Here is a 24,876-nt window from a genome sequence, read left to right on the forward strand (position 1 = left end):
GATTTAGAAAATAGATTTAATGAATCTGCTACATTGACTGGACTGTTATTATAAAAAATGTTCTTATGTTACATGTTTAAGTCTGTAATGTAAGCCTCAAAGTAAACGATTTTTAAATAGAAATACCGAGTGCTCCTCAGAGCCATGACAAATGGGAATTGGCTGTGTTTTCTACGGTTGTTTCTAAGAGGCAAAGTAAGTACTGTGACTGATATATTCAGAAAAAGAGACTAACTGACAGTGGAACTGCAGAAGGAGCTAAAGTTGTAGTATTTCTGAGACTACTTTAAAATATGAGCCATAATTCAAATAATAGATTCCAAAAACAGTTATTGTTTTTTAAATGACTGCTGCTTCACTGTATGAAATAGCTTGTTTCCACACTCTACATGGAAAACAAAACAAGTTAAGGATATAGGTATATCCTACAAATCTTAAAATGTTATAATTGCTCAGAAATGTGATGAAGTCCAAGAATCCTCTCAGTGAGGATTTGTCCTGTAAGATTTTCAGACATAGAAACACACAATCCAAGCACAGTGGTTCCAGTGCAGGTGTTGCATTGATGTGAATTTTTTATCACTGTTATTGTGATGGCAGATCTGTTAGTGATCTGTTTCAAATAATATACACAAGAGTTACCCAAGAGATTTCAAATGTTAGCAACACAGTTACAGTGACATTTTCTTTCACTTACATGTGCATGTGCACATACCTGCAAGCCTAAAGCTTGTTTCAAATTTTTAAGAGACTTAACATTCACCACTTCCTTAAAATGATTGTATGCTATGTGGATTAAGGAAAAAGAAGGTATCCAGCTCCAACCAGACTTGCTTCCCTGCCAAAGTTTTTAGGTGCCCAGAAAGCATCTAGGTAGCTCTTATATGGAGCTTTGGAGGAACTGCAGAATATTATCTGAAGATTTGATTTTGCCAAGGTTTTCCCAACACTTAAGTGACTATGCTTCACAACACCTGGATAGTTGCAAAAATCCACCGTCTCATTCATTCTTTCCACACTGATCCAACTCAGCCACTTCACTCTTGCTTTACCACACTATTAGTTTTCTGCTCTAAAGGGCTCAGATTCCAAAATTTTGCCTATATCTGTGCTTTGTTTTCTATGTCTAAGTAAAGTAAACCTTTTTTCATATGATCCATAGCTCACTAGAAACCAAATGGATGCACCACCATCCAGTGCTATTATTTAGATTAGGATATACTGTTCTAGCAGGGAATTTGGGGAAAGGCATTAACATTAAAAAATGCTTTGGAATTATTATTAATATCATATTGGGTATGGTGTATATATAGCAAGAGAAGTATATGGTATATATGGAAGAGAACTAGGGAAATCAAAGCAAGCAAATAATGGTCAGGAATTTAAAATCAGGTAAGTTCTAAAGTTTTGCTTAAAGGAAATAAAAGCTGTTGAAGGGTTAGTATCCATCAGTGGTCACCTATGGTTAAGGAAAAAAAACCACATGGGAGGTTTTTTTGTTCTTCTGAAATAAAGTCAGGGAAAACAAGTATCTTTGGTATAAATTTTCTCTATGATCACAGATTAGATTTGTGAATTGATTTGTGAGTTGAATTTCTAACTGGTGACGGGTGTAGAAATACTGATTTGTCTTATTTTATTTTGTAGATGCTTCAGAAACTTGCTGTGTGTTTACCACGGGTTCTGCCAACCAACTCGAGAGGGGACTTACCTGTTCTTTCATCAGTCAAGCATAACATTATCTTGAACTAATTATTCCTCTCCACATGGCCTTCCTACTAGTGTCAGCTTATCTTCTGCTGACTCATGCTCAGGGTGCTCCTGTTGAGAATGGGGCACTGTTGGAAACACTGAAGTCACAAGTAGGATTATTCAGCAATAAAAGTGAACACTATTCGGCACAGGTGAGACCTCCTGGCACAAGCCGACAGATACCTCAGACAATCATCATAGGAGTTCGTAAAGGAGGGACGAGGGCTTTGCTGGAAATGTTGGATATTCATCCTAATATTGTGGTAGCAGCTACAGAAGTCCACTTCTTTGACTGGGATGAAAATTATGTGAAAGGAATAGACTGGTATAGAAGTCTGATGCCATTTTCTTATGGAAATCAAATTACAATTGAGAAAACACCAGGCTATTTTACATCACCACAGGCTCCAGAAAGAATTCATGACATGAATAGCTCCATTAAACTGCTGCTCATTCTAAGAGATCCCACTGAGAGAGTTATATCTGACTATACCCAAGTATATTACAACAGAGTAGAAAGCCACAAGCCTGTTCAGCTTTTTGAAGATATTGTTATTAAGAACGGAGCACTTAATACCAAATACAAAGCTATTCAGAGAAGTCTATATGATGTTCATATGGAAAAGTGGCTTAAGCATTTCAGTTTGGATCAGATTCACATAGTGGATGGCAATACTTTAATCAAGGACCCTCTTCCTGAATTACAAAAAGTTGAAAGATTTCTAAATCTTCCTTCCCGAATTATGTCTTCTAATTTTTACTTTAACCAAACCAAGGGATTCTACTGCATTAGAAGCGATGGAAGAGAGAGATGTTTACATGAATCCAAAGGGCGTCCCCATCCTCTTGTTAACAACACTGTTTTAGAGCAACTTTATTCTTACTTCAGAGAGCACAATGCAAAATTTTACAGAATGGTTAATCATTCCTTTGACTGGCATTAATGCATTTGGAATCAATGTTTCTTAAAAAGGGCCTGAAACAAACTTTCAAACATATCTTTCTAAAATGTAGAGATTCATATTATGAGAACTTAACATACTGGTTATATGCTTCATTGGAATAACACATCTGTTAACTCATTGAAATGGTTCCCTTTATGTTGGGGAAAAATAAGTTTCAAATATTTGTATGATTATTGAGAGTCATGTTCTGATCTTCTTTCTCCCATCATGCAAATACATTAACTTCAGTGGACTTACTTCAGATATGTATCTGTTACAAGATTTGTGCTGTTTTGGAAAAGTGACTGCTTCTAACAGTGTAAAAAATGTAAATATTTGAAATGGTATTATTCTAACTGTTCCGGTTTTTTTTTGTTGTTAGTATTTTTATATCACGCACAATGATAGTGGCGTAGATTTCTAGAATTTTTCATACAATAAGCTAAATTGTATGTTAAAACAGGGGCATACATAGTGGCTCCAATAAATAATTCATCCTCTGCTAATATGCTGAAGCTCTTAATCAATTAATAATAAAATGCATCTATTTCACCTATGATTTTGAACAGGTGAACTAGAAGCTCCTGGTCTGTATATCATTAGTATTAAACCACACTCTTACTATCTTGGGCTTGCAAAACCAAAAAAAAATCTCCAAACAAAGAATATGAACTGTTTGAAGAAGCTTTAAGTGAGAGTTCTGAATGTAAAGAAACTAAATTATCCCAGGCAACCTCAATTTACACTGTTACTCCATACACTAAAAAAAAAAAGGCAAAAAAACCCCTATTAACATCGTACAAATATTTTATTATATAAACTATGTCACTTTGCTCTTGAATGGAAAAGCTCTTCATTAGTACTACCATATTAATCATGTTTGTATTCTGTGACTAGTTATTCTATTGCTCTCTGGCTTTAGTTTACATATCTCCATTGGCACACTGATTCTAGTTAAAAAAAAAAAAATTTACTTGCTTGCCCTCCAAAGCATGGAATATTTTTATTTTGTCATTTCTAATGCAGACCATGGGATGTACTCAAAGTTAAAATAACATCTTGTTATACTGTACATCTCAGACACAGTGTTCAATATGCTAAGTATAACATACTCAGATTATGTATAAAAACCACACCGATCTGTATCCCTGCATTAGGAAGTTTTTTATTTTTAATATTTTTTTGTTTGACAGTATTGTGCTGGTCCGTTCTCCTTTTTCATGTAAACATTTTATTATATATCAATACCAAAGAAGAACATCAACATGAAATGTTAAATATGGTGCCAGAAGGAACTATGGATGCAGATGCGCTTGTGTGAAATGGTACCTTGCAATCCAGAAACTCCGGTGCACCCTCTGTAGAGGCATTCATTAGGTGCATTCCTCTTTAAGCTTCTCAGAACACTGGTGAGCTGTAGTTGTGTGGGCCCACTCTGAGCATGGCAGCATCAAACTCCACCTAACCCCGTTGAGAATCCTGAATCTGTGACCTTCTGTCTAAGCCACTGCGCAGCCTACAGGAGTATGTGTTCCTTACGTGGGATTCAGTCTTCCGCTTCACAGGCTAAAAGGTATGTACTGCAGCACTAACTTTTAGGCTTTTAATACTTTATGAGGGGGCTACTTGGATGTTAGGCAGGTGGCACTATTCACTGAAGCTGGACAGAGTCAGACCCAGCCAGATTATGTGGACATAGCCTTCATCAAATACTCCCTCAAAAATGTAAAATGTTAATATAATAAATCTTATTCTTTCTCTCTTCTGCTAGTTGTATGTGCACATATGAGAGAAAATTTTTATTTGTCATTAGCATATAATTAACTTCTGAAATTATCTTTCTGAAGTAGGATTATTTACTACATCTCTGATTTCTACAAATGGCCAAAATTGTTATTGACTTCTTCGACCTTTTCTGAGATTGTGGCTTCTTAATCATTAATATTGATCAGATCTGGGCACTACTCAGAAGTACAAAGTTGATTTGGACCAGGTGTGGAAAGAACAGGATGTTTATGCTGGTCTTACACCATCTCTACAAGGACATTGGATAAGTAAACTGTAATAATTACAGATGTGTAGTCTAACAATAGCTTCTTTGTAATTTGTCAAGTAAAAAGTTAACCCAGAAAAATTCTGAAATCTGAATCAGCTGGGTGATTTTATATTGGACCAGCACTTTGTATTTTGTGGCCACACATTTTTATCTGAGAACAGAAGCCCCAAATCCAGATTCCCTATATTGTTTAACATAGCCTGTTCTTTCTGACCAATGCAATCTCAGTGATGAACAAAACGCATTCCAGTCCACTAATTTCAGAAATACAGTATTGAAGTAGCAGCATACCAGCAGTTTATATCATAGATTGTAGTTTTTCTTTCAGCATTGCTTTCTGTTTCTTATACATTCGAAAACTTTCCATATTCTTCTTGTTTTGTTTCTTTTCAATGATGATTCCATTTAATAGTACTGAATATGAATAAGGGTGTTTTCTTTTTTTTTTTTTTTTTTTTGGCAAGAAGCTAATTTCAAAACAATGTCTACTTCAAGAAAGGTTTCAGGTAGTTGCCAGTAATTGAAGAGTTCACATGTCTATATGTCACATTCAATTTCATAGGCTTCCAAGAAAAAAAGAATTAAAAAAAAAAAATTCTAATGTCTTTCTACATTTATGCTTGCAGGCATCAAGTCTTTCTCTTTCTTCTCTGAAGTTTACAGCTAATCTTTAAATGAGTTGAATGCAGGAACACCAGTTGGGAGAAGCTGTACGTGTCTTTGAAAATGCAGGTCTCTCTCTGGAATTTACATTTCAAGGAGAGCTGATCTGTATGGATTAGTGATGCATATATCTGCTTGATTTGTTATCACTCTTCATTCCTGCTCAGCATTTTTGGGAAGGACAGAGTTGATGGAATTAATTCAATGATCATTTTAGAGTTTACTAATACCACATGCATATTATAATTTGGGTGAGGTGTTGGTTGTTTTTGTTTGGTTTTACATAAATCAAGATTCTCATCTGAAGTTTTGTTTTGGTAAATGGTTTACAAAGATGCAACTTAACCTCTGCGTAACAGAATTCAATAAATATAGTAGACTATAATTTAATATTACGAACTGTTGCAATCAGTTTCTCATTTTGTGGTCTGAAAAATATTATCTTATGAAGTCCTGACCTTCTCCATTCTTACTGTCTTCAAAAGATAACACTCCTTCCCTCATCCTCAGGAGAGGGATCAGATCAACTTAATAGAAGATCCACTTTAGTAACATTGAAATAAAAAGTACTCAATTTTTGGCACTTGGATTTCAAAACTAGTCGAATTTTGGAAAGAACTGGTGGCTCACCATTAGTTTAAAGATGCTATTAACAATTTAAGAAATTACAAATATCTCTTATGAATTTCCACAATTGACAGCAAACCATAAACTATTCTTCTCCAAACTGGTCATCAAAGGACTTTCACCTCCTTATCTGATACTCAAGAGGTGTTTGCAGAAATAAATTTCATGTGGGAAGGTTGCTTAAAGAGATCATGCAGTTGTTTCAAATGTTGTTGGGAGCATCTGAAACAGACGATACAGTCACATGTGTAAGACTACTGCAGAATTTATGAGGATTTGAGCAGCTCTTTGATGTTGTTTTGCATTCCACAAATATTAAGCTTTCACTTTAAATACTGTTCCTTTCCTTTTTTAGTTAAAAGGCCATAGTTATAGTTGTTTTGATCAAATATCACTGAGAATTAGTAATATCAAGCAGTAACTGCAGCTGTAACTGGATCAGTTTAGCCTTTGCCACAATAAGCAGCACACTCACACTTAATACCTATATTTTTTTTTAATACGGGCTATATATATTACCTATAGTACATAAAGAAAAAGCAGTGGGAAACTTAAGAGCTAGGTTTTTGCCCCCAAAAGCTCCTAGCACTTAACTAATGGGACAAAAACAAAGGGGTTCCTCTATTGCACTCACCCCCATTATTTTACCAGGAAGAGGGTTGGATTTTTTCATGGTATCCTCCGTATCTAGCTGCTCAAAGGCCTTGGGCTGACTTCTGGTCTTTTCTTTCACAGCTTAGCCTTAATAGAGCATTTACAGTTCCTCATAAAGAGTATCTGTTAAAGCAGAGGCATTTGTGGAATATCCATAGGTAATATTGTGGTGAGTTTTACAGAAGGCATACACTTAGTGCACACCATTGGATGTGCATCATTGGATGTGATGTTGGACACAACATCAACTCCTTCAGTATCCTTTTGATACAAAGCCAACAGATAATCTTATAAAATGCACCAAAGAAAGATTAGATCGACTGCAGTAGGGAAGCTTATCCGCAAACAGAGTTTTCAGTCTTCCTGCACATTTCAAGAGCGCATCAAAAAGAAATTTTAAAATTGGGTTGCTTTCAGCAAGTTTGGCTGCTTTATGCCCTTGTTAATTCAGATGCTTTCATGAGTTGGACAAAAATTTTAATATTGTCATAATCCCTATAATTTCTTGTTTAACCTATGTGGTCATAAACAAAAATACGGGTTATTACTTTGCTTTATAGGAGCACAGTTTAAAAAAAAAGAATAAGAGAGAGACACACACCCCAATACCTTGATTCATAGTAAGAGGTGCACAATAACAATACTCACAATAACATTTCCTTGCAGAGAAAGGAACATCTAAATTATTTAAGTAAATATTATACTCCTGTAGATTATTAATTTCTATACTTGTGGATTTGATCCTCTTAATTTCCTTCACAAGCTTGAATTTTATTGTAGAAATGAACAGACACAGTGGAATTAAAATCAGTAATAATTTGCCTAGCACATTAATCATTACCAGCAGTTAATGGCTAATATTTAGTTACTGGCCAAATAATTTCCACTTTGATTATTTCAAGTTTCAATGTGATTTACTAAATTGTTCTGCTATTTTATAAAACAAATTTAAAAGTTAGAACCAACAGTGGATAAAAAGACTCTGTAGTATCATTCTGTGATTATAGAGGAATTGTCATGTCTTTAAGGTTAATTAACACTGACATGGGCTGTTACCACAATTCCTGAAAAATTATTGGAAGCGAAGATACTAAGGGAACTGCAAAGTATAAATTAGTACTTGAAGTTGAATCTGCTACTTAGGGAAAATACAACAGGTTAAAACAGACTGACATAAATCATACTTTTCTGGTGTCGTGGTTTAACTCCAGCTGGCACCTAAGCACCACCCAGCCACCCACTCACTCCCCCCCGGTGGGATGGGGGAGAGAATCGGAAGGGTAAAAGTGAGAAAACTCGTGGGTTGAGATAAAGACAGTTTAATAGGTAAAGCAAAAACTGTGCACACAAGCAAAGCAAAACAAAGAATTCACTCACTACTTCCCATCGGCTGGCAGGTGCTCAGCCATCTCCAGAAAAGCAGGGCTCCATCACGTGTAACGGTTACTTGGGAAGACAAACACTGTCACTCCGAACGTCCCCCCTGTCCTTCTTCTTCCCCAGCTTTATATGCTGAGCATGACGCCATATGGTATGGAATAGCCCTTTGGTCAGTTGGGGTCAGCTGTCCCAGCCGTGTCCCCTCCCAGCTTCTTGTGCACCCCCAGCCTCCTCGCTGGTGGGGTGGGGTGAGAAGCAGAAAAGGCCTTGACTCTGTGTAAGCACTGCTCAGCAGTAATGAAAATATCCCTGTGTTATCAACACTGTTTTCAGCACAAATACAAAACATAGCCCCATAGTAGCTGCTATGAAGAAAATTAACTCTATCCCTGCCAAAACCAGCACACCTGGTAAACTAGATGTGATGTAAAATCTACAGTATCTCATGTAATAGCCTACGTAACAAGTAGTATGAAGTCTATTTTCTGATGCAAAATGGTCTTACACTTTTCCGTTGTATGTTCTTTTAGTTCCATTACAAAAACCTCTCAGTAAGTGTTTAAAGAAAAACATCTTAATGTAATCTCTTTACCAGTGGTACAGTGTTTCTCTCAAAGGACATTTCCCTGGTTTTGTATTGTTTCCTCTGAGAGAAAAAGGTGGTTTGAGTCACACTGCAATAAAAGTAGAGAGTTATCATACCAGAATTAAGACTATTACTTCTGTTTATTACAGTTCTCCGTGAAGAACTTTTTTATATAGGGACTGATAATAGTTTAACAATCTCTTTGCATTTTCTCTCTCTTCATTAGATAATACTACTATGTTATAGTTATTCTTATTCTGAAGAACGTTACGCTAAACTCTTACATTTTTACTCTAAAGCACTGACTTACAGATCTAAATCAGACGGCAGTAATAAAAGGGAAGCACAGGTAATTAAGAATGCATTCCCTTTGCCACTCAAACTGGCTAAGATTTTCTTATTTAACTCTTTTGATGTGAACATTTTGATCCATTGTAAACTTTCAATTAGGAAGGTAGCAGCCAAATTTGCAATAGGAAAAAACAAGGCAAAGGCAACTACAATGCAATAAAGCCTGAGCTGAAGGCCCTCTTCTGCTAAATATTTGTTGACATAATAAGGCACAGTTACAAATGAAAGTTATGATTGGCCTGATAAGACAATGCACAAAGTAACATGCTACTCCAGGGATTTATCTAAGTATTCTACATGCCTGAATTAATTTTACGATCATTAGGCTATTAGGGACATACATGAATATACATTTTCAAAACACTGTATTTCATCTTATTAGAAAATACTACAATACTGTAAGACAGGTTGAATATCTTATGTCTATCGTTGGGTGAAATGCTGCAGTGCTACTAAGGCAAATTGGATGGGAAGTAACAATTCTCTACACTAAGTGGTGGGCATTTTTAAATTCTTTATGGAAAACTAGCAGCATTAGATGCAGCGGGTTGGTTGTTGATTTGACAAGGACTGTCAGCCTGGAAAAATGCTGTGCAACTGTCATGAGAAGATTGAAGATACCTTTCCTATACTCTGCCAAGATACAAATCTACAACTGAAGACAAGTGACACAGATGGAACACTGTAAACTGCAGGGGGTGCATTGCTGCCTTGAGTGAAGAAAGATTAAAGGCTCATAAACAACATATGCTATGGTTACACACACACGCACACATCATACACAGCTTGCAAAATACACTCAGTCTAAAACAAAACCAAGCAGAAACTACAGCTGTGCACTAAAGTGATCCTGTTGAAGGCATTCTGAACAGTTCCAGTATGAGCTATCTATAACTCATTATTTGTTGTATTAATAAACTGAAGTCTGTTTAGGCCATGCTCTAGGCATCTTCTGTGAGCTAGCACCATATTTTCACCTTGCAGACAATGGGTATTGTATTCTTTTATTCAAAGTAAGCTTCATCCATTATGTTTGCCAGACAACCCATGTTTATGTGACTGAAGTTCTTTGTCAAGTGTACATACAACAAAATGAATAAAATAGATGAACAGGTTCTCTGGAAAAAAATGGCTAATGGGTCATATACTTAGGGCCTGTTATGTACAGTTAGCATAGCAGAACAGGGTTCAAGTAAACTGCCTTTCATACTTTTCAAAAATAAACTTTCTGTGTGTTTTCATTTCCTTTAATTTAGGGGGGTGAGGGGGGAAGTCTCCTCTACATTGTTTAATAACAAACCTGGAATTTTAAAATTCAAATTCATCTGAGAAGTTAAAAATATTTTGGTTTCAGTGTATTAAATAATAAATTACCATTCAAAAGTTACTACATTTTTAGTAGCATTAGAAAACTGTTCACTTTCTTTTTAGTTCTTTTATGCCTTGTGTCGCACCCTCCCACCTCTCCCTTGAAAAAATATTTTCATAGCAAATACCCTTTTTGCCAGCTGATTTCAATGTTATATGGGCAGAGTTCACAATATTAATCACTTGCATTAAAAATACAAAGATTAGGTAGGGTGATAGCTAAGTCTTACATTTCCACCTAAGTGGAAAAAAAGGCTTATGAAATAAAACTGTGGTCACTTAAAATAGGGTACCTGCTGAATCGTTCTGAGTATCGTGTGCTCCAGATTATTTAGAGAGATATCAGGGCTGCTTCAGCCATCCAAATGACTGCTTGCAACATCTATTGTGAGTTTGGGAAGAGTGGTTTCCCCCTTCCATCAAACAGACCTTCAGGCTTCAATCTGAAATAATCTTTTTTCCAGTTCTTAGGGTGCTTGCGTGGAAATGAGCGGTTAGGTGCCTTTTTTCCCCTCAAATTACCCACAGGACAGATTTTTGCCAAATTGCAGTATGTATTCCATTGGTAACAGCAAACTGACTTTGGAAGCCCAGTTTAATTTCTTTTACTAGGTGCTGGGTCCTCCATTATTTTTGTTCAAAAACCCAGTTGTCACAGATGATAATTATTCTAGACAAATACAGCCATCCAGAAAAGTGTGAATAAAATATACTAATCCAACTCTCTGTAGCTACTAGATACAATGAGACAGAAAATACAGAAGCTTGTTATCTTGTTAGGGTCCTTTGTCCATGACTCCTTTTTATTAAATAAGTATCGGGTACAGTTATATATACTTGTATGACTCCCTGTCCTGATCATCTGTATATTATGATCAAAGGGAACAGGATTATGTTACCTCACTTCCAATACTAAAGCCCAGGATGTTTATTTCACATAAATGCAACTTCACTGCCAGTCACCCACTATCTTTGATTTTCTTCTCTATAAATTCTTCTCTGGGTTTTTTTCATTTATTAACGAATTCTGGCTTTTCTCTTTCCTGGAATAAATAGTTTTGACCTTAATTGAGCTTTCCTGATCTGAGAAAAGTAAAAGCTGAAACATATACTATGGCTTTCAAAAATAAATAAATTTCATCTCTGTGCTGTGTTAGTATGTCAGGGAATCAGAGTACAAACTTGCAAGCAATGAAGACAAAATAGCTAATCCTAACACACATAGCAAGCATAATGATTGAGGATATTTTTTGGAGGACAGGAAAAAAAATCACCTTTCATTTTAAAAAATAAGTATTTATTTGATATTAACAGAAGCATTTGGATTCATGTGCTCCACTAAAGTAAAGTGGCACTGACTTCAGTCAGCTACAGTGACTGCAGTAAAACTACTCTAATTTGTAGCTAAGGATCTAGCCCGAAATGTGTATACATAGAGAATGCTACTTCAGTCTTAAGTGGCTGATAAGCCAAATGAAATAACTGTACTTTCTGAAATATAAATACTCTTATCACTGAATACACAAATTAAACACTTGATAGCAATGCTAATATAGAAGCTATTTCTCTCAATTTGATTTTTCTGTAGAAATTCTAGTCAGTGAGTTAATAACAAGCAATAATCTGCATTCTCTAACTTCATATATAAATGTGAGTATTTACTGCAAGGAGAGAGGGGGGAAAAATTCTTTTATTTGCATCGCTGGCCTCATTCTGTCAACATATCACCCAGACTGCTGGATACACACAGAGATGCATTCTGGCAATGCTAGGAAGGGACCTGCGTTTCCTGCTGTCTATTTCAACTTATTAGTAATAGGATGATGCTTCTGGCACATCTAAAATAAATTAATATTGGATTAATTCAGTTCAAAAAGCTGTCAGGAAAACACATTGCAGATTCATTCATCACAAACTTGAGACCAATATGTTTAAGAAGAGAGTACCATAGTAATTATGTTTACATGTATAATTGCCGAAAGCTGAGACAAATGACAGAATATATTCTAACACTTTCCAATATGCCTTCAGTGCTGCTTAAGCCACCAGTTCATAAAATAAATAAATACAGTATTTTCAACACTAACAGTAACACAAGAAATTATTTTAATTAGTCTTGTTTTACTTTAGAAAGCATTTTTTCTGAACTACCAAAAGATTTTTTTTATTGCTGCTGATGCAAAGTTGTGTTCACTGTTGTTCAGAGAATGAACTGACGATCATTTAGATCTTTTTGAATATCAAGGAATGACAGTGCAGCAGTATTTTTTTAAGTGGTAATAGGCTGGGCAAGAACAACTGCCAAACTTTACGTAATTGACTTAAGTGTAGTAGTGGTTGAAAAAATTTATAAAACTATAACCAATTTATACATAGTATAGTACAATGCTAAAAGTAAAAGCAATAGAAAAGTCTGAATAAACATTTTAGCATTTACAGTACCTTATTGATAGGAAGATCAAAATAAACAAAACAAATGGGAGACTGATTCTGTAGCCTTTGACCAGAAAGAACTCCTACCTATAACAGACATAATGCTTAAGCTCAGGCTGCAGATCTGGATTTGAATGTGCTGTATTCTGATATTTTATTCGCACTACCTGTGTCTTCAGTAGGACCTCAGAAACAGTTATATCCTACTCAAGGCAAGTAAAACTGTCAAAATTTCACTAGATGTGAGGTTGAATTCGGATTTACTCGTCTTGTAGTCATGACAGGCAGATGAAACACAGATAGAGTAATAAAGATACCTTTAGCAAAAGAGTCTCAGCATGTTTAGTAGCTTGCCCTTTGTGCATTTTACAAGTGAAGAGCACAAAAATCTTATTTGTCTAAAGTATTTAATATCTTATCTTTTAAAATAAGCAAGCATAATAGCCTCTCAAAGATTCTCAAAAACACTGGGAAGTAAGCTGAAAAAGTCAAATTAATAACTTTTCATAAGCAATGTCCAAGGCAAAGAGTGATGACTCTTTAATAAGATTAGAACATTTCTGCAGTCTTTCTTCCTTAGTATCCTACTTTAAATCATAACTACTAACAGTGAAATAATTACAACTAAAAGTATTGTTGCACAAAGCTTTCTGGTTATAAGTGGAAAGCATATTTTTAAATATGTCACAACTAAATTTGTGACACGTGAGCTCTGGAGGGAAAACGTTCCATACACCCAGTACTCCAGAGGAAAAGATACTGTACACTCTCAGCTTATTCCATTTCAGAAAGCCCTCAGGCCCAAAATCTCTCTCTCCTAACCGTCAAGATTGAAATGGAATACAGGGCATCAGGAGCTCAAAAACGCACTTGGGATGCAATCGTCTTGAGACTTTAAATATTAACATGAAAAATCTTAAACCTTGAGCTACCAGGCAGCTGAGACAGATAGCAAAACATTGTGAAGAGTCACGCTCCCTTCTGCTAATCTCTCCTTGCAACAATAACACACAACTACATAGTGAACCAGCTGCAGGCAACAGATCATTTACGCAAGTTGCCCAATGCACTGCATGTATTGCTTTAATCTGTCTGCCATTTCACAAAGATATGCATCGTGATTATCATCAGGGAATTCAAACAGAGCTTGATCTCATTTTCATCGCAATAAAGTTAACAGTGGCTTCAGGTCCTTGAATTGCAGCCTCTGGTCAATAACAGCATGCAGACTGCACAACCTGCTGTCCTGCAGGAATGGTACCTCACCACAATTCAAAAGCCTAGGGAAATAACACTTTCTTCAGACCTCCTGCCTGAACCAATCATGATAAATTAAATCTGCAGGGATTCTGTCTTAGCTAATCTCGTCTTTTTATCACGTACTTCAGTCATATATAAATGGAAAAGAATTGCATGTCGTCTTTGGTTGCAACTGGGTATAGATTATGCTAATGATAACTCAGGCCATCTTGCTCTCAAACTCTCGATAGGTCAGATTATGCTTTACACATAAGTAGAGGAACCAAACCAGACCCTTGTGAGATGCAATGTTAGGCAAAAATGGGCAAGAAAATAACTAGGTTCACAAGCATGCTGGCACCATCTGCTGCCCCAGGTGGCTTAGAAAAATAAGCCAGACCCAAAGAACTGCAAGACTGAAAGAGAAATCACAGGTTTCTTTATACTATTCAGTTTGATTTTACCTTCCATTTTTAAGCCTTCAGGGTGTTCTAGTGTCATATATCCATGCTTTTCTCTACAACCAGAAAACATAGGCACTTTCTTTAATTAAAAAATAATAAGCCAGGATACTTACACTAATATATTCCCAAATTTCCAATAGCTGAAACTTTTGGGGAAAAAAGAGAATTACCTTGAGACTTGCACTTCAAACATGGAGCTGGCAAAGTTGGAGAGAGATTCATCACACGCTTCCTCTTTCTAGCTAATTAGCTGGAGAACTATCTGGATCTGCAGTATCAGAGAGAAGATGATGCAGAAAGGTGGTGAGGTAAACTGTTATAAATTGCAGGGACCAACCTCTACTCATCAGATCGTCATTTAATTTTATGCTAAATTGCATAATTCAAAGCCAAATTCTTCTACTTTAATCTGAATTTGGCTCATGCTAGGAACTTGTAACATTTAGATCAAAACCTGTGAACAGCCACTTTTGTTAATTTAGAGGATATATTCTTTGGTTGAAAATAATCAGTGATACATATCCTTTACATTCTTTTTTTCCTTATAATGCGACATGCTGTTCTTTAAAAAGATTTGTGCACCGTTTTAAACAGAAACTCCAAATTTTAAATCTCTGCCCTATAGTGTTCTTTAGATTACTTAGATTATCCACATTTCATGTGGATTTTGCTATTACTCAGCCATGAAGCTTTCCTATATGTTTATGCAAGAAAGGAGTTAAATCAGATTAGAGCTACATTCATGCTCCTATACTGTCAGGCATTCTGCCTATGAGAATGAAGTATAGACTACATAATTTAATAAATGTCTGATTTGATAGCTAACATACTTGTGTTTTCTTGATGAATTATACCTAGAAGTTAGTAAGTCTGTTATGGATGAGAATGACATCAAGTTTGCATTTATAAACCCATTAAGAAATGAAAGATCAATTTTTTTAAAGTGCTGGGAAGCAACAATTTCACAATAATCTTTTAGTTTATCCTCAACCAAATACCTGTACCCTGGCACTTTGTAAAAAACTACACTATGAAATTTCCTTCTAGTCTTTGGAAGCCAGCAGTGTATGCTGGTAGATCCTAATGTCTCCTCCACCCACTTTACAGCTATTTCAGTTTATCCATACCTCAATCACTGTGACCAAATAACTGAAGAGAAACTAAATTGTTTCAAAGCTTTTTGTAAAGAGGAAGGAGCAGTTTTCTCTTCAAAGCTCCAGGCTTACCAGCCAGCTATTAATTTACTATGACTTCCTTCAGCAGTAGTTAAATTGGATGCATTTTAACCAGGGAAAATTTTGCAAAACAGAAAGGCCAGTGCTGTTGGGACAATTTCTTTTTGTGATACTATAGAATTTTAAATAAAAATAAAAAAGCCGCACTCCCTTTGCAGACAATGCCTCTATTGATGTGAATCACTGTTAGCATCCTTTATGTACGTAAACTTGCACCAATCAATACATAGTCACAAAGACTATTATTCCCTAAGCAGCTCCCTGAACTGCGCAGACAGAACGCAGCCATACTGTGCCTATACCTCTGCTATGAGAAACATCCCCGGGGACAGGTGACCTGTTCTCTGTAGTAGTGTATCAGTGGTGGTTTATCAATCTGATCTACTGATAAACCTTGACAAAGAAAAATGGAACAGAAAATAAGTTCTCTTCCAAATTTCTTAAATGCTATGGATCCGTGTCTTTCAACAATAGGGGGGGTGGAAATTAAACTACTGGGAACGTCTGAGAAGGGAGAGAGACATGCATTTATTTACTCCAAAAGCAGACATTCAACAAAGCTTCTGTACTGAGAGAAATTTCAAACCGCACAGTAGAAGTCAACATTAAAAGCATTCCTGTCATACGTGGGGCATATAAAACAGTGCCCATATTTCGTGTGGAAAGAGTTGAAATATATTGTGGTAAGATGCAGATTTACTTAGATGCTGGGGTGGGGGGATCAACAAATGCTAAATAGATCTTTATTTTAAAAGAGAAAGGAAATAATGAGTTAAACAGTAAAGAAAAAATTTATATAAAAGGAGAACATTAGGTAGATCAAATTAAGTGGGGTACCGTTTCTCTTGTATTTTATGTAAATATATTATTTGAGTGTGTTGAATCTCATCTATTACGTTGTTGTTTTTAGATATATCACATGGGTTTTTTCCTCTCAGGATTAATCCATGTTGTTTGAATACTCACTGTAGTGTAAATAGAATACTGACAGTTTTAGAAATATTCTGTATTATAACAATTATCTCTCAATTAATCTTATTTTATATAATGTGCTTCTAATGATAGAAAATAACAATATAAACATTAACAACCAAACATGTTGAATCAGATGCTGAGCCAATAAGAACATTTTTCAGACAAACTAAAGACATGGTGGCTGTTCTTGGATTTTGAAGATACATCTTAGCTGTGGAAGTTTCACCCAGTTAATTAGAATGACTAGCAGTCTGAGCTGACAGCTACAATTACTTTTTTCCTGCCACAGCAATAGTTTCTTATTTTTTCTACAGGTAGTTGCTTGTGTTTCTTGTGGGAAAGCAAAACAGAAAAAAAAGCACTTCAGAATTAGTTTTCCTTGAAGAAGTCCTACCTGTTTCCTTTTGACTAACGCTAACTTTTAATCACAAATATCTAATTTGTTCAAGTATTTTTGCATCTGTCTGTGTATTATCTTTACTCATCAGTGTCAAACAGGCATGTGGGATTTTCTGGGTGGCCAAAAAGAGTCTGGCACTACATATGGATTTTTTTTTTTTGTGCATGCAAGAATGCAATACATATTTCTAAATAAGTATTTTTAAATTTCTTATACTATGTAAGTATAAGGAGAACTGGTACTGACTGTACGCTCAGTAGATTTTTCAGATGTATCTATTTAAAATGCAAATGTGTGTATATGTGAATATCAGGGTCTATGTCTATAAAAAGGCTCTTTAAATGTTCAAACTCCTAATTATTTTTTCAAAAGATTCCTGGGGATTCTTTCACTCAGATCACCTTTCAATTTTTAATTTACTTTATTAAAATCTCAATAAATCATCATATTGCCAACTTCTCTATCTGGAATTCATTAACATATCAGAAGATAATTTATCAGTCACATCTCATATATTGCTTCTCATACATCAATTTGTCATTTCCCTGCTTTCATTCTCCTTTGTATGAACTAAGAAAATCTTATCTCATTTCAAATTTCTATTAATCCAGGACATATAAATTTTAACTATTTAAAGTCATCTAAATACTTAAATTAGCTAAGCTTACCTATGCCAAATTTTTAAACTTTTTTTGCTTGAGAGGTGAAAAATATTCTAAACTACTGAAGTATAGAAAAGAAATTTAAGATTCATCAATGCCGGCAAAATCTTGCAATAACATTAATAACCGTCTACGCACAGCTAAGAACCATTTAGCTCTAACAGTATTAACAGTGTTGATATAGCAAGACTTCTGTTTTCTGTGCAGTCTTGGACAAGTCACTTAAGCCTCCCTGAATCCCAGAGCTTTTCTGTAGGACGTCAATCAGCAGAATGGAATAGTGCCCTAAGTAAACACTCTCCTTCCAGCATACATAAGGCACTATGGAACAATTACAGGGTGCCCCAACTTAGAAAATGCAGTGTTCCTATTTCATGGGAGTGTAGTGAAGATGAATCATTCAAGATTATAAGGCAATCAGGCACACAAAACCTAAAGTAGACAGATAAGTAACCACACATGTCTGAACTAATATGATCAAAGTGATACTAAAAATGCTTTTGGTAGCTGGCTATCTGCCTCCATTAGAAGCCAGGTTCTCATCTGCACTTAAATTCAGGCGAAATACATAGTATCAAATTGCAGCTACATTTTTTCTGAGTTTCCCCTGGTGGCTAGGGTGACAGGAAAGAGCTACAGCATAAATGAGATTCAATCTTAAGACACCAGATATTGTCTGCAGGAACAGAGGTATATTTTACAAAATTCAGTTACAGTATGCAGACTACATTAGATAGATGAGAACTCCGTGTGGATTAGCAGCAACTGGAAAGTCACTAAAACTTTATGTCAGTTAAACATATTGTTCTCTCAATTTTGAAAAAGACAAAAAAGCCAACTCTTGTGCACAATGGTTTTAGCAGATCCAAAATATTCCCATTTTAAAACTTTGTAATATAAACAGAGGACTGATTCCATAAATATCTGATTAAACCCATCACTGAGGATAATAAAAGCTATATGATTTTGTAGTAACACTTTTGCAGGAGTTAATATAGAAGAATTTATGGACTGGAGACACAAAGGAGAAGCAGAAGAGGCTGTAGATAATCTCTCTTAACATTTTGCAAGACTGCGACTATAAAAGACAGTTGTGAGCAACTGTGAGCAATGATCAATAAGAGATTAATCTCACCTAACTTTAGATGCTTACATTGTAGCTACCTGCATGTAAGTTTATTGTCTAGATTTGTTCAATAAGAAGTAATATGCAGCAGGGGAAGAAATATTCACTTCTAGAACACAGTTCATCTGACCTATTTTAGACATCTATGCAAGATGATACAAGTTATGCCCTAAAAGTATCTATTTCCATTCACTGAAATCTTCAAAAAAGTTAACGTTTGCAAATATTTACACTGTAAGTGTTCAAGTTTGAACAGATGAATCTTACCCAAATTGCTGTCAATAAGAAGAGCGAATGAAAAGTGTTTATCTATAAACCTGGATGAACAACCATATTCATCCCTACTCTGGCAACCAAAAAAACTGTTGTGGCCATAAATAACTGTGGGAGTTCAAGCAGAGTTATTCTCTTTAATTCATATACCTCCTATTTTTTATATGCCGTTGTGCTCTAGGTCCTTGTTTTTGAACCTGTATGATTTATTCAGTAGTGTTCTGCAAAGTACTCAAAGGAAAAAAATTCTACTAATTGCTGTTAACGAACCCTTAAAAGGCGGCTACAATCAGCTCCTGACTTGTCTCAATGACCTTTTGAAACAGCAAATGCCAATGAATGATTATACTCCAGGAAAAAAAGTCCCTTTGTCCTTTAATTTCACTTTATCTCCTTACTTCATACCTTGAGATAGAGCTAAAAAGAAGACAGTAGTAATTTCTTACTAATCTTCTCACCTCATTCAAATCTCTGTTATTCACTGTATCAAACTGAATTATCCTGGTTCTTTTCAATCTCTCTTTGTTCCTATAGAAGTACTACTATACCTTTAATCACTTTCTTAACACCTGTCTGGACTCTTTCAGTCTCAGCTTTACCTTTCTTAGGCACCTGTCAGAGAAGGCACTGGGATCACAAACATGTACAGAAATAGGAGTAACAGTTTCTAACATAGGGTTTCTCAGATTACCAGTGAGCCTGTGCACTTACTTACTTGTTCATTCCTTGAACTTAAAAAACAAGATGTTCTTGTATCAGTTTTTTATGTAAATGATCTTCTAGATTACACAATAATATGAGGTAGAATTTGTGAAAGTTTCACATGGCAACACAAACTTGTAATCTCTTGTAAATATAATATAGTCATGAAAACAAAGTGGCAGTCTGCCAAAGCAAATATTTTACAACTCCAGGGGAGTACTGTGGGAAAATATTGTGAATTGTATGATAGAAAATACAGGCCTAACTGTCACAGAACTGAGAACAAGTATAAAGAACAGAATGAGTTAAGAGAAAAGAACGGTCATAGGAAATTTTAAAAAACAGTAGAAAATTAGTTGATCTAGGGAATCTGCCTAGGTGGAAGGAGGAAGAGTGGTAGGAGAAAAGTACTTCAAGAGATCAGGGATATTTTACTTTGGCAAAAGCATCAGAGAAAATTAATTCCCACAAAGCCCATACAAAATTTTGTTCTGAATCCTATGAAATTTGTCTAAGAGACAGACATCCCTTCCACCCTCTCCCCTCCCCGGCAAAGAAATGCACAATGATCAAATGAGACCTTTTACTCCTTTATATCAAGTTGGATGCCAAGGAGAAAACATTGAAGAACAACTTTTCCTGGACAAAAATTTAACTGTCTTTGTAAAGTTTTATTGTTGATCAGAAAAAAAGGACAGAGGTGGCATAACACAGCTGAATGATCTTGGAAGTAAAACCATCATTCAAACTCTTGAAAGATTTCCTATACATTGTTCAAATAGCATTGATAGAGTATGTGGGCCAAATTAACGTAACTGTTGATATCAACCTAGTTACATGAGGGATAAGCATGAGTCACATTTTCTTGAAAAATTTGCAGCTGTTTCAAGTCAAAGTAAAAAGAGGGACTAAGCATTCCATCAGAAAGCTTCTTAAACAGATTCTGCATGATGGCAGGAAAAAAAAAAGCTGCAAAGAACTGAAAAGAACTTTAGGAATATAGGTGAGCCAAGTTCACTGAAACAATCATTCTCTTTGCACCAAAGGTTTTTAAATGGTTTTTAGACAAATTTTCTAGCACCAGGATGACACCAAGTGGCTACTCTAGCCAATTACTCCACACTTGCTAAAAACAGGCATTATAACATCTCCTTAGCAAGCTATTCCTACTGTGTAAACATAATTGTATTACCAACAACTGCCTCTATTTTAAATTCAATATTTGCATGTCCTAATTTCAAGTCCTCCATGGTTTCCTCAAGCCTCTCTCCAGAAATAATAAACCTAGAAACCTTCCAACTCATGAAATAAATCTCTTTTTCATCTAATACCTTTCAATTCAGGAAATCAGAAATGTAGATTTATTTGGATTTAACAGGTTTATTAAACTTTGTAATAACTGGAATAATTAGGCTTAGCTAGTCAGACTAACTAGAGGGAAAGAAATTAATCTAATACCTTGAAAGATCTTCTTGGTGTGTAAGGCAGATTAATAATTGAAAGAAATTTCACAGCTTAATACAGTGAGAACAATCATTCACTGGACAACCTCCCCAGCAACATGGGGAGTTTGTCCCTCCCCAGGGACATAGAGTCCCTGTCACTGGAGGTTTTCAAGATGCGGTTGGACAGGGTGCTACATAATCTCATCTAGGCTCTCTTTCCCATGAAAGGTTGGATAAGATGATCTTTCAAGGTCCCTTCCAACCTGGGCTATTCTATGATTCTATATTCTAGACAAGTAACAGCTGTAGCTTCTTATAAGCTTGTATTAAGGCTATAAAAGTATGATAACCAGTTTAGAACTAGTTAATGGATAAACATTTCAAGGACCTTTTGACTTCATTAATAATAAGATTCACTACAGTTTGTATTTCTCAAAATTTTATTCCAAGAAATGTCCATCTTCAAACATGGCAGTAAGGATTATAGCCCCAAACTGAATTTGCAGACAACCAAATATCTAAGAGTATTTATAAGACAATGGCTTTGCAACATGAAGAATGTGATCTTAGAAGTTTACATGTTTCCTTCCTAGTTGTTGCACAGAATATAAGAAAGTCTTCTCAAAGAAAAAAAAATTAATTCATAAATAGCAGAAGTAACGGAACCTTCCTATGAATTTGTTACCTTTGATCTCCCTACCAAGCGTTACTCACCACAAGAACCTCACCCTTATTCCAAAGAACCAGGTGTATTCTGCCTGCTTTTCCTTTAGTGGGACATTATTTTGAATAAAACTCCTGCATCTGAGTGCCAGTTTCCACAGATCTCATAGGAATTTAAGTATATTTCAAATTTGCTTGAAAATAGCTATAATTTCAAATGTTATTATGGGTGCAATGACCAGATAGAGAGAAACAAAGAGAGACAGAATGACCAAGCCTTGTTTCCTCAAGGAGTTAGTTTAAAAAAAAAACAAATCCCCAACCCCCCACTCACTGTTGCCCTAGACAGATATCAATTTTCAAGGTGTCTGTTTCCATTCTTCCTCTTGCTCTCCCAATGTCCTATATGAATTTATTGAAGGCTGAAAGTCTTCCACATTCCTTTCATTCCTTCCTTTTGCCCCAGTCTAAATGTACTTGAAAGGATTACCCACTCTGAAGATGCCTTGCAAAATATACCTACAGGAGTTTTGTCCAAACCTTGTCTTGGCAGCAGTTTCTACTCTGCTTGCACGTCAACTAATATCTTCATTCAAATACTCAAGTGACACCAAGCTGTCGAGTTCTGCAAAGAGGTCCTCTAAGTTATGTTGTCATGTTTTTATTTAAAAGCTCTGATTGACTCTTGGAAAGATGTTTTTATCTGCTATGAAGCCCACAGTAAGCAGATCTGTGCTAATTCCTAAAAAAGCAGGCCTTAAGGAAGCTACTCGTCTAGAAGAACTAGGCTACCCTTCAGTCTGATAATCACCCAAACACCCTCAGGGACTTTTCTAACACGACAGTCACCTTGTCTTGTCTGAGCTTTGGGGTTTCAGAGCTGGACTTGATGAAGAATGACAACTCTTAGTCATGGCAGACTCTGGAACTACTAAACTTCTTTTAGATGACAGACAGAAAACCTGCTGCATTTAATCTGTGATTTTATGGTACTGGGTATAATACACATTTTTAAAAGTATTTGTCCTCTAAATACCTATGCATTTTTTTCTCCAATCATTTATTCATACGGTAAGTAGTTTTAGAACACTGTAAGCACTAGGGTTGTAGGCATTATCAGGATTAATTTAACCACTGTTACAGTACTAGCAACTTAGTAATCCCTAGAGGCAACATAAACACTTGATTCTGTTTTCACTACAAGTCACAGCAAAATGCATGAGTTTTAACAGAAATAGACTTGTGGTCCTAACATGTTTAATACTTTATTTTTTAATTTTTAAAATATTTCCTTTTAGTAAAACCCTGCAAATTCAAGCATATGTAAAGTTCAGGCCATTATCCCTTTGAAGACTTCAAACCATTGCTAGCAGCTTAGTCTTAAAAGTAACTGGCCAACTGTTTAGCTGAAGTAGTTCAGGTGGCTTTTTCTAGTGGTATTCCCTTTTTATGTCCACCTTTGGTAGCTCTACCAATTAATTTTCTTTCCTCGCTGCAAGATCAAAAGGATGTTCATTCATTACTTCTTTGCTTTTCTTTGTTCAGAATATTTTTGGCCTTTCACTTTTAGGACAAACTAGAGAGTGAACTGTAAGCTTTGAAAGTATATTTGATTGTCATGATGCACAGATAAGAAATCATGCCCCTATTTCAGTCATAGACTGAAAATAAAGAATACAGAATTAAGCGCTAACCAACTGACATCATTAAGTTATTGGCTGTAGAACACTGTCGGAGAATGGAAACATGGGGCACTCACCTAAAGCACTTTATACACATTACTTCAAAAAGTGTTTGATAAATAGCTAGAAACTCTAAATACTCACACCACAAAACCTAAAAGATAGACAGGACATCTTATTTCTTAATAAAGGACAGATATAATCAATTAGGAAACCTGTTCTTATTGTTGTCAGATGCATGTTCCAGCTTCCATAATTTATTTTTCAAAGCTTTCAGGTTTTTTCTCTAAATTATGGCTAATAGGGTGTGAGTATCAGAGAGAAAGCATGAGCAAGCACAGGAAGAGAGAGAGCAAGAGCACGTGTGTGCACAAAAACTGCCAAAAGTCATCTCCCATAGGCTTGAGGTATAATGATGGAAACAATCTCACAACAAAAAACTGTAGCTACTTAAGAATCTCTGTTGGGGTTCCTTTTTAACAATAATTCAACATGTTTGCCAATACTGACATAACTGGGAAATTCAAACTTTTCCAAGTACAGGAGCAAAGGGATTGTAATGCAGCATTCAGCATAAAGCCAGAGAGAGATGCTTTCTTTCCAAATTCCAAGAGAAGTTGCTTCCTCATTTTCTTTTGGCACAGAAAACACTGAGAAAGAGAATGTGGTCTGAGTACCAAACAGGATGTTTGGATACCTTCCTTTTTAAGCATGGGGAAAGACCTTTACTGGCAGACAAGAGGAAGAAATTAATTAGAGAAGTTGAGATAATGGGGAAAAAATAAGTTACTGAAGCAATCATTTTGAATGCCAAGTACTTTGTCAACATCAGAATTACTTTGTTTTGATGTAATTGTTTTAATGAGAAAATATCCAAAAGTCTAAATAAAAATCTGTTAATGCGTTATCACCTAGCAACTTGAGGCTTCTTTTAGTTTGGGGTTTTTTTGAGGGCCAGATTCTTACCTGATGGAAATTCACATAGTTCCACTGACTTAGCTGTAACCAGATGAAGTTTCATGAGCTATAGCCTAGTGTCAACAGAAAACATACAACTTTTATAACTGCAATGCCTGCCACAATGATAACAAATGACTTTTTCTTCTCTGATGTGGAGTGCTATTATAACTTGAGGTATAATTATTCACAAAGGAGGAATAAGGAAAACTTTTAAAATCCATTTCTGGTCCTACTGA

At 35.6% G+C, this 24,876-nt stretch overlaps 1 protein-coding gene across 1 annotated transcript; it reads left to right on the top strand.

Annotated features, from left to right (window-relative positions):
* The first annotated feature begins 1,766 nt into the window (after positions 1-1,766).
* LOC140655948 (heparan sulfate glucosamine 3-O-sulfotransferase 1-like) lies at positions 1,767-2,696 on the top strand. The gene has a single exon (XM_072871047.1). The coding sequence runs from the start codon at positions 1,767-1,769 to the stop codon at positions 2,694-2,696; it is 930 nt and encodes a 309-aa protein (XP_072727148.1).
* The last annotated feature ends 22,180 nt before the right edge of the window (positions 2,697-24,876 follow it).

This window comes from Ciconia boyciana, chromosome 8, assembly GCF_034638445.1.
Source record: "Ciconia boyciana chromosome 8, ASM3463844v1, whole genome shotgun sequence".
NCBI lineage: Eukaryota > Metazoa > Chordata > Aves > Ciconiiformes > Ciconiidae > Ciconia > Ciconia boyciana.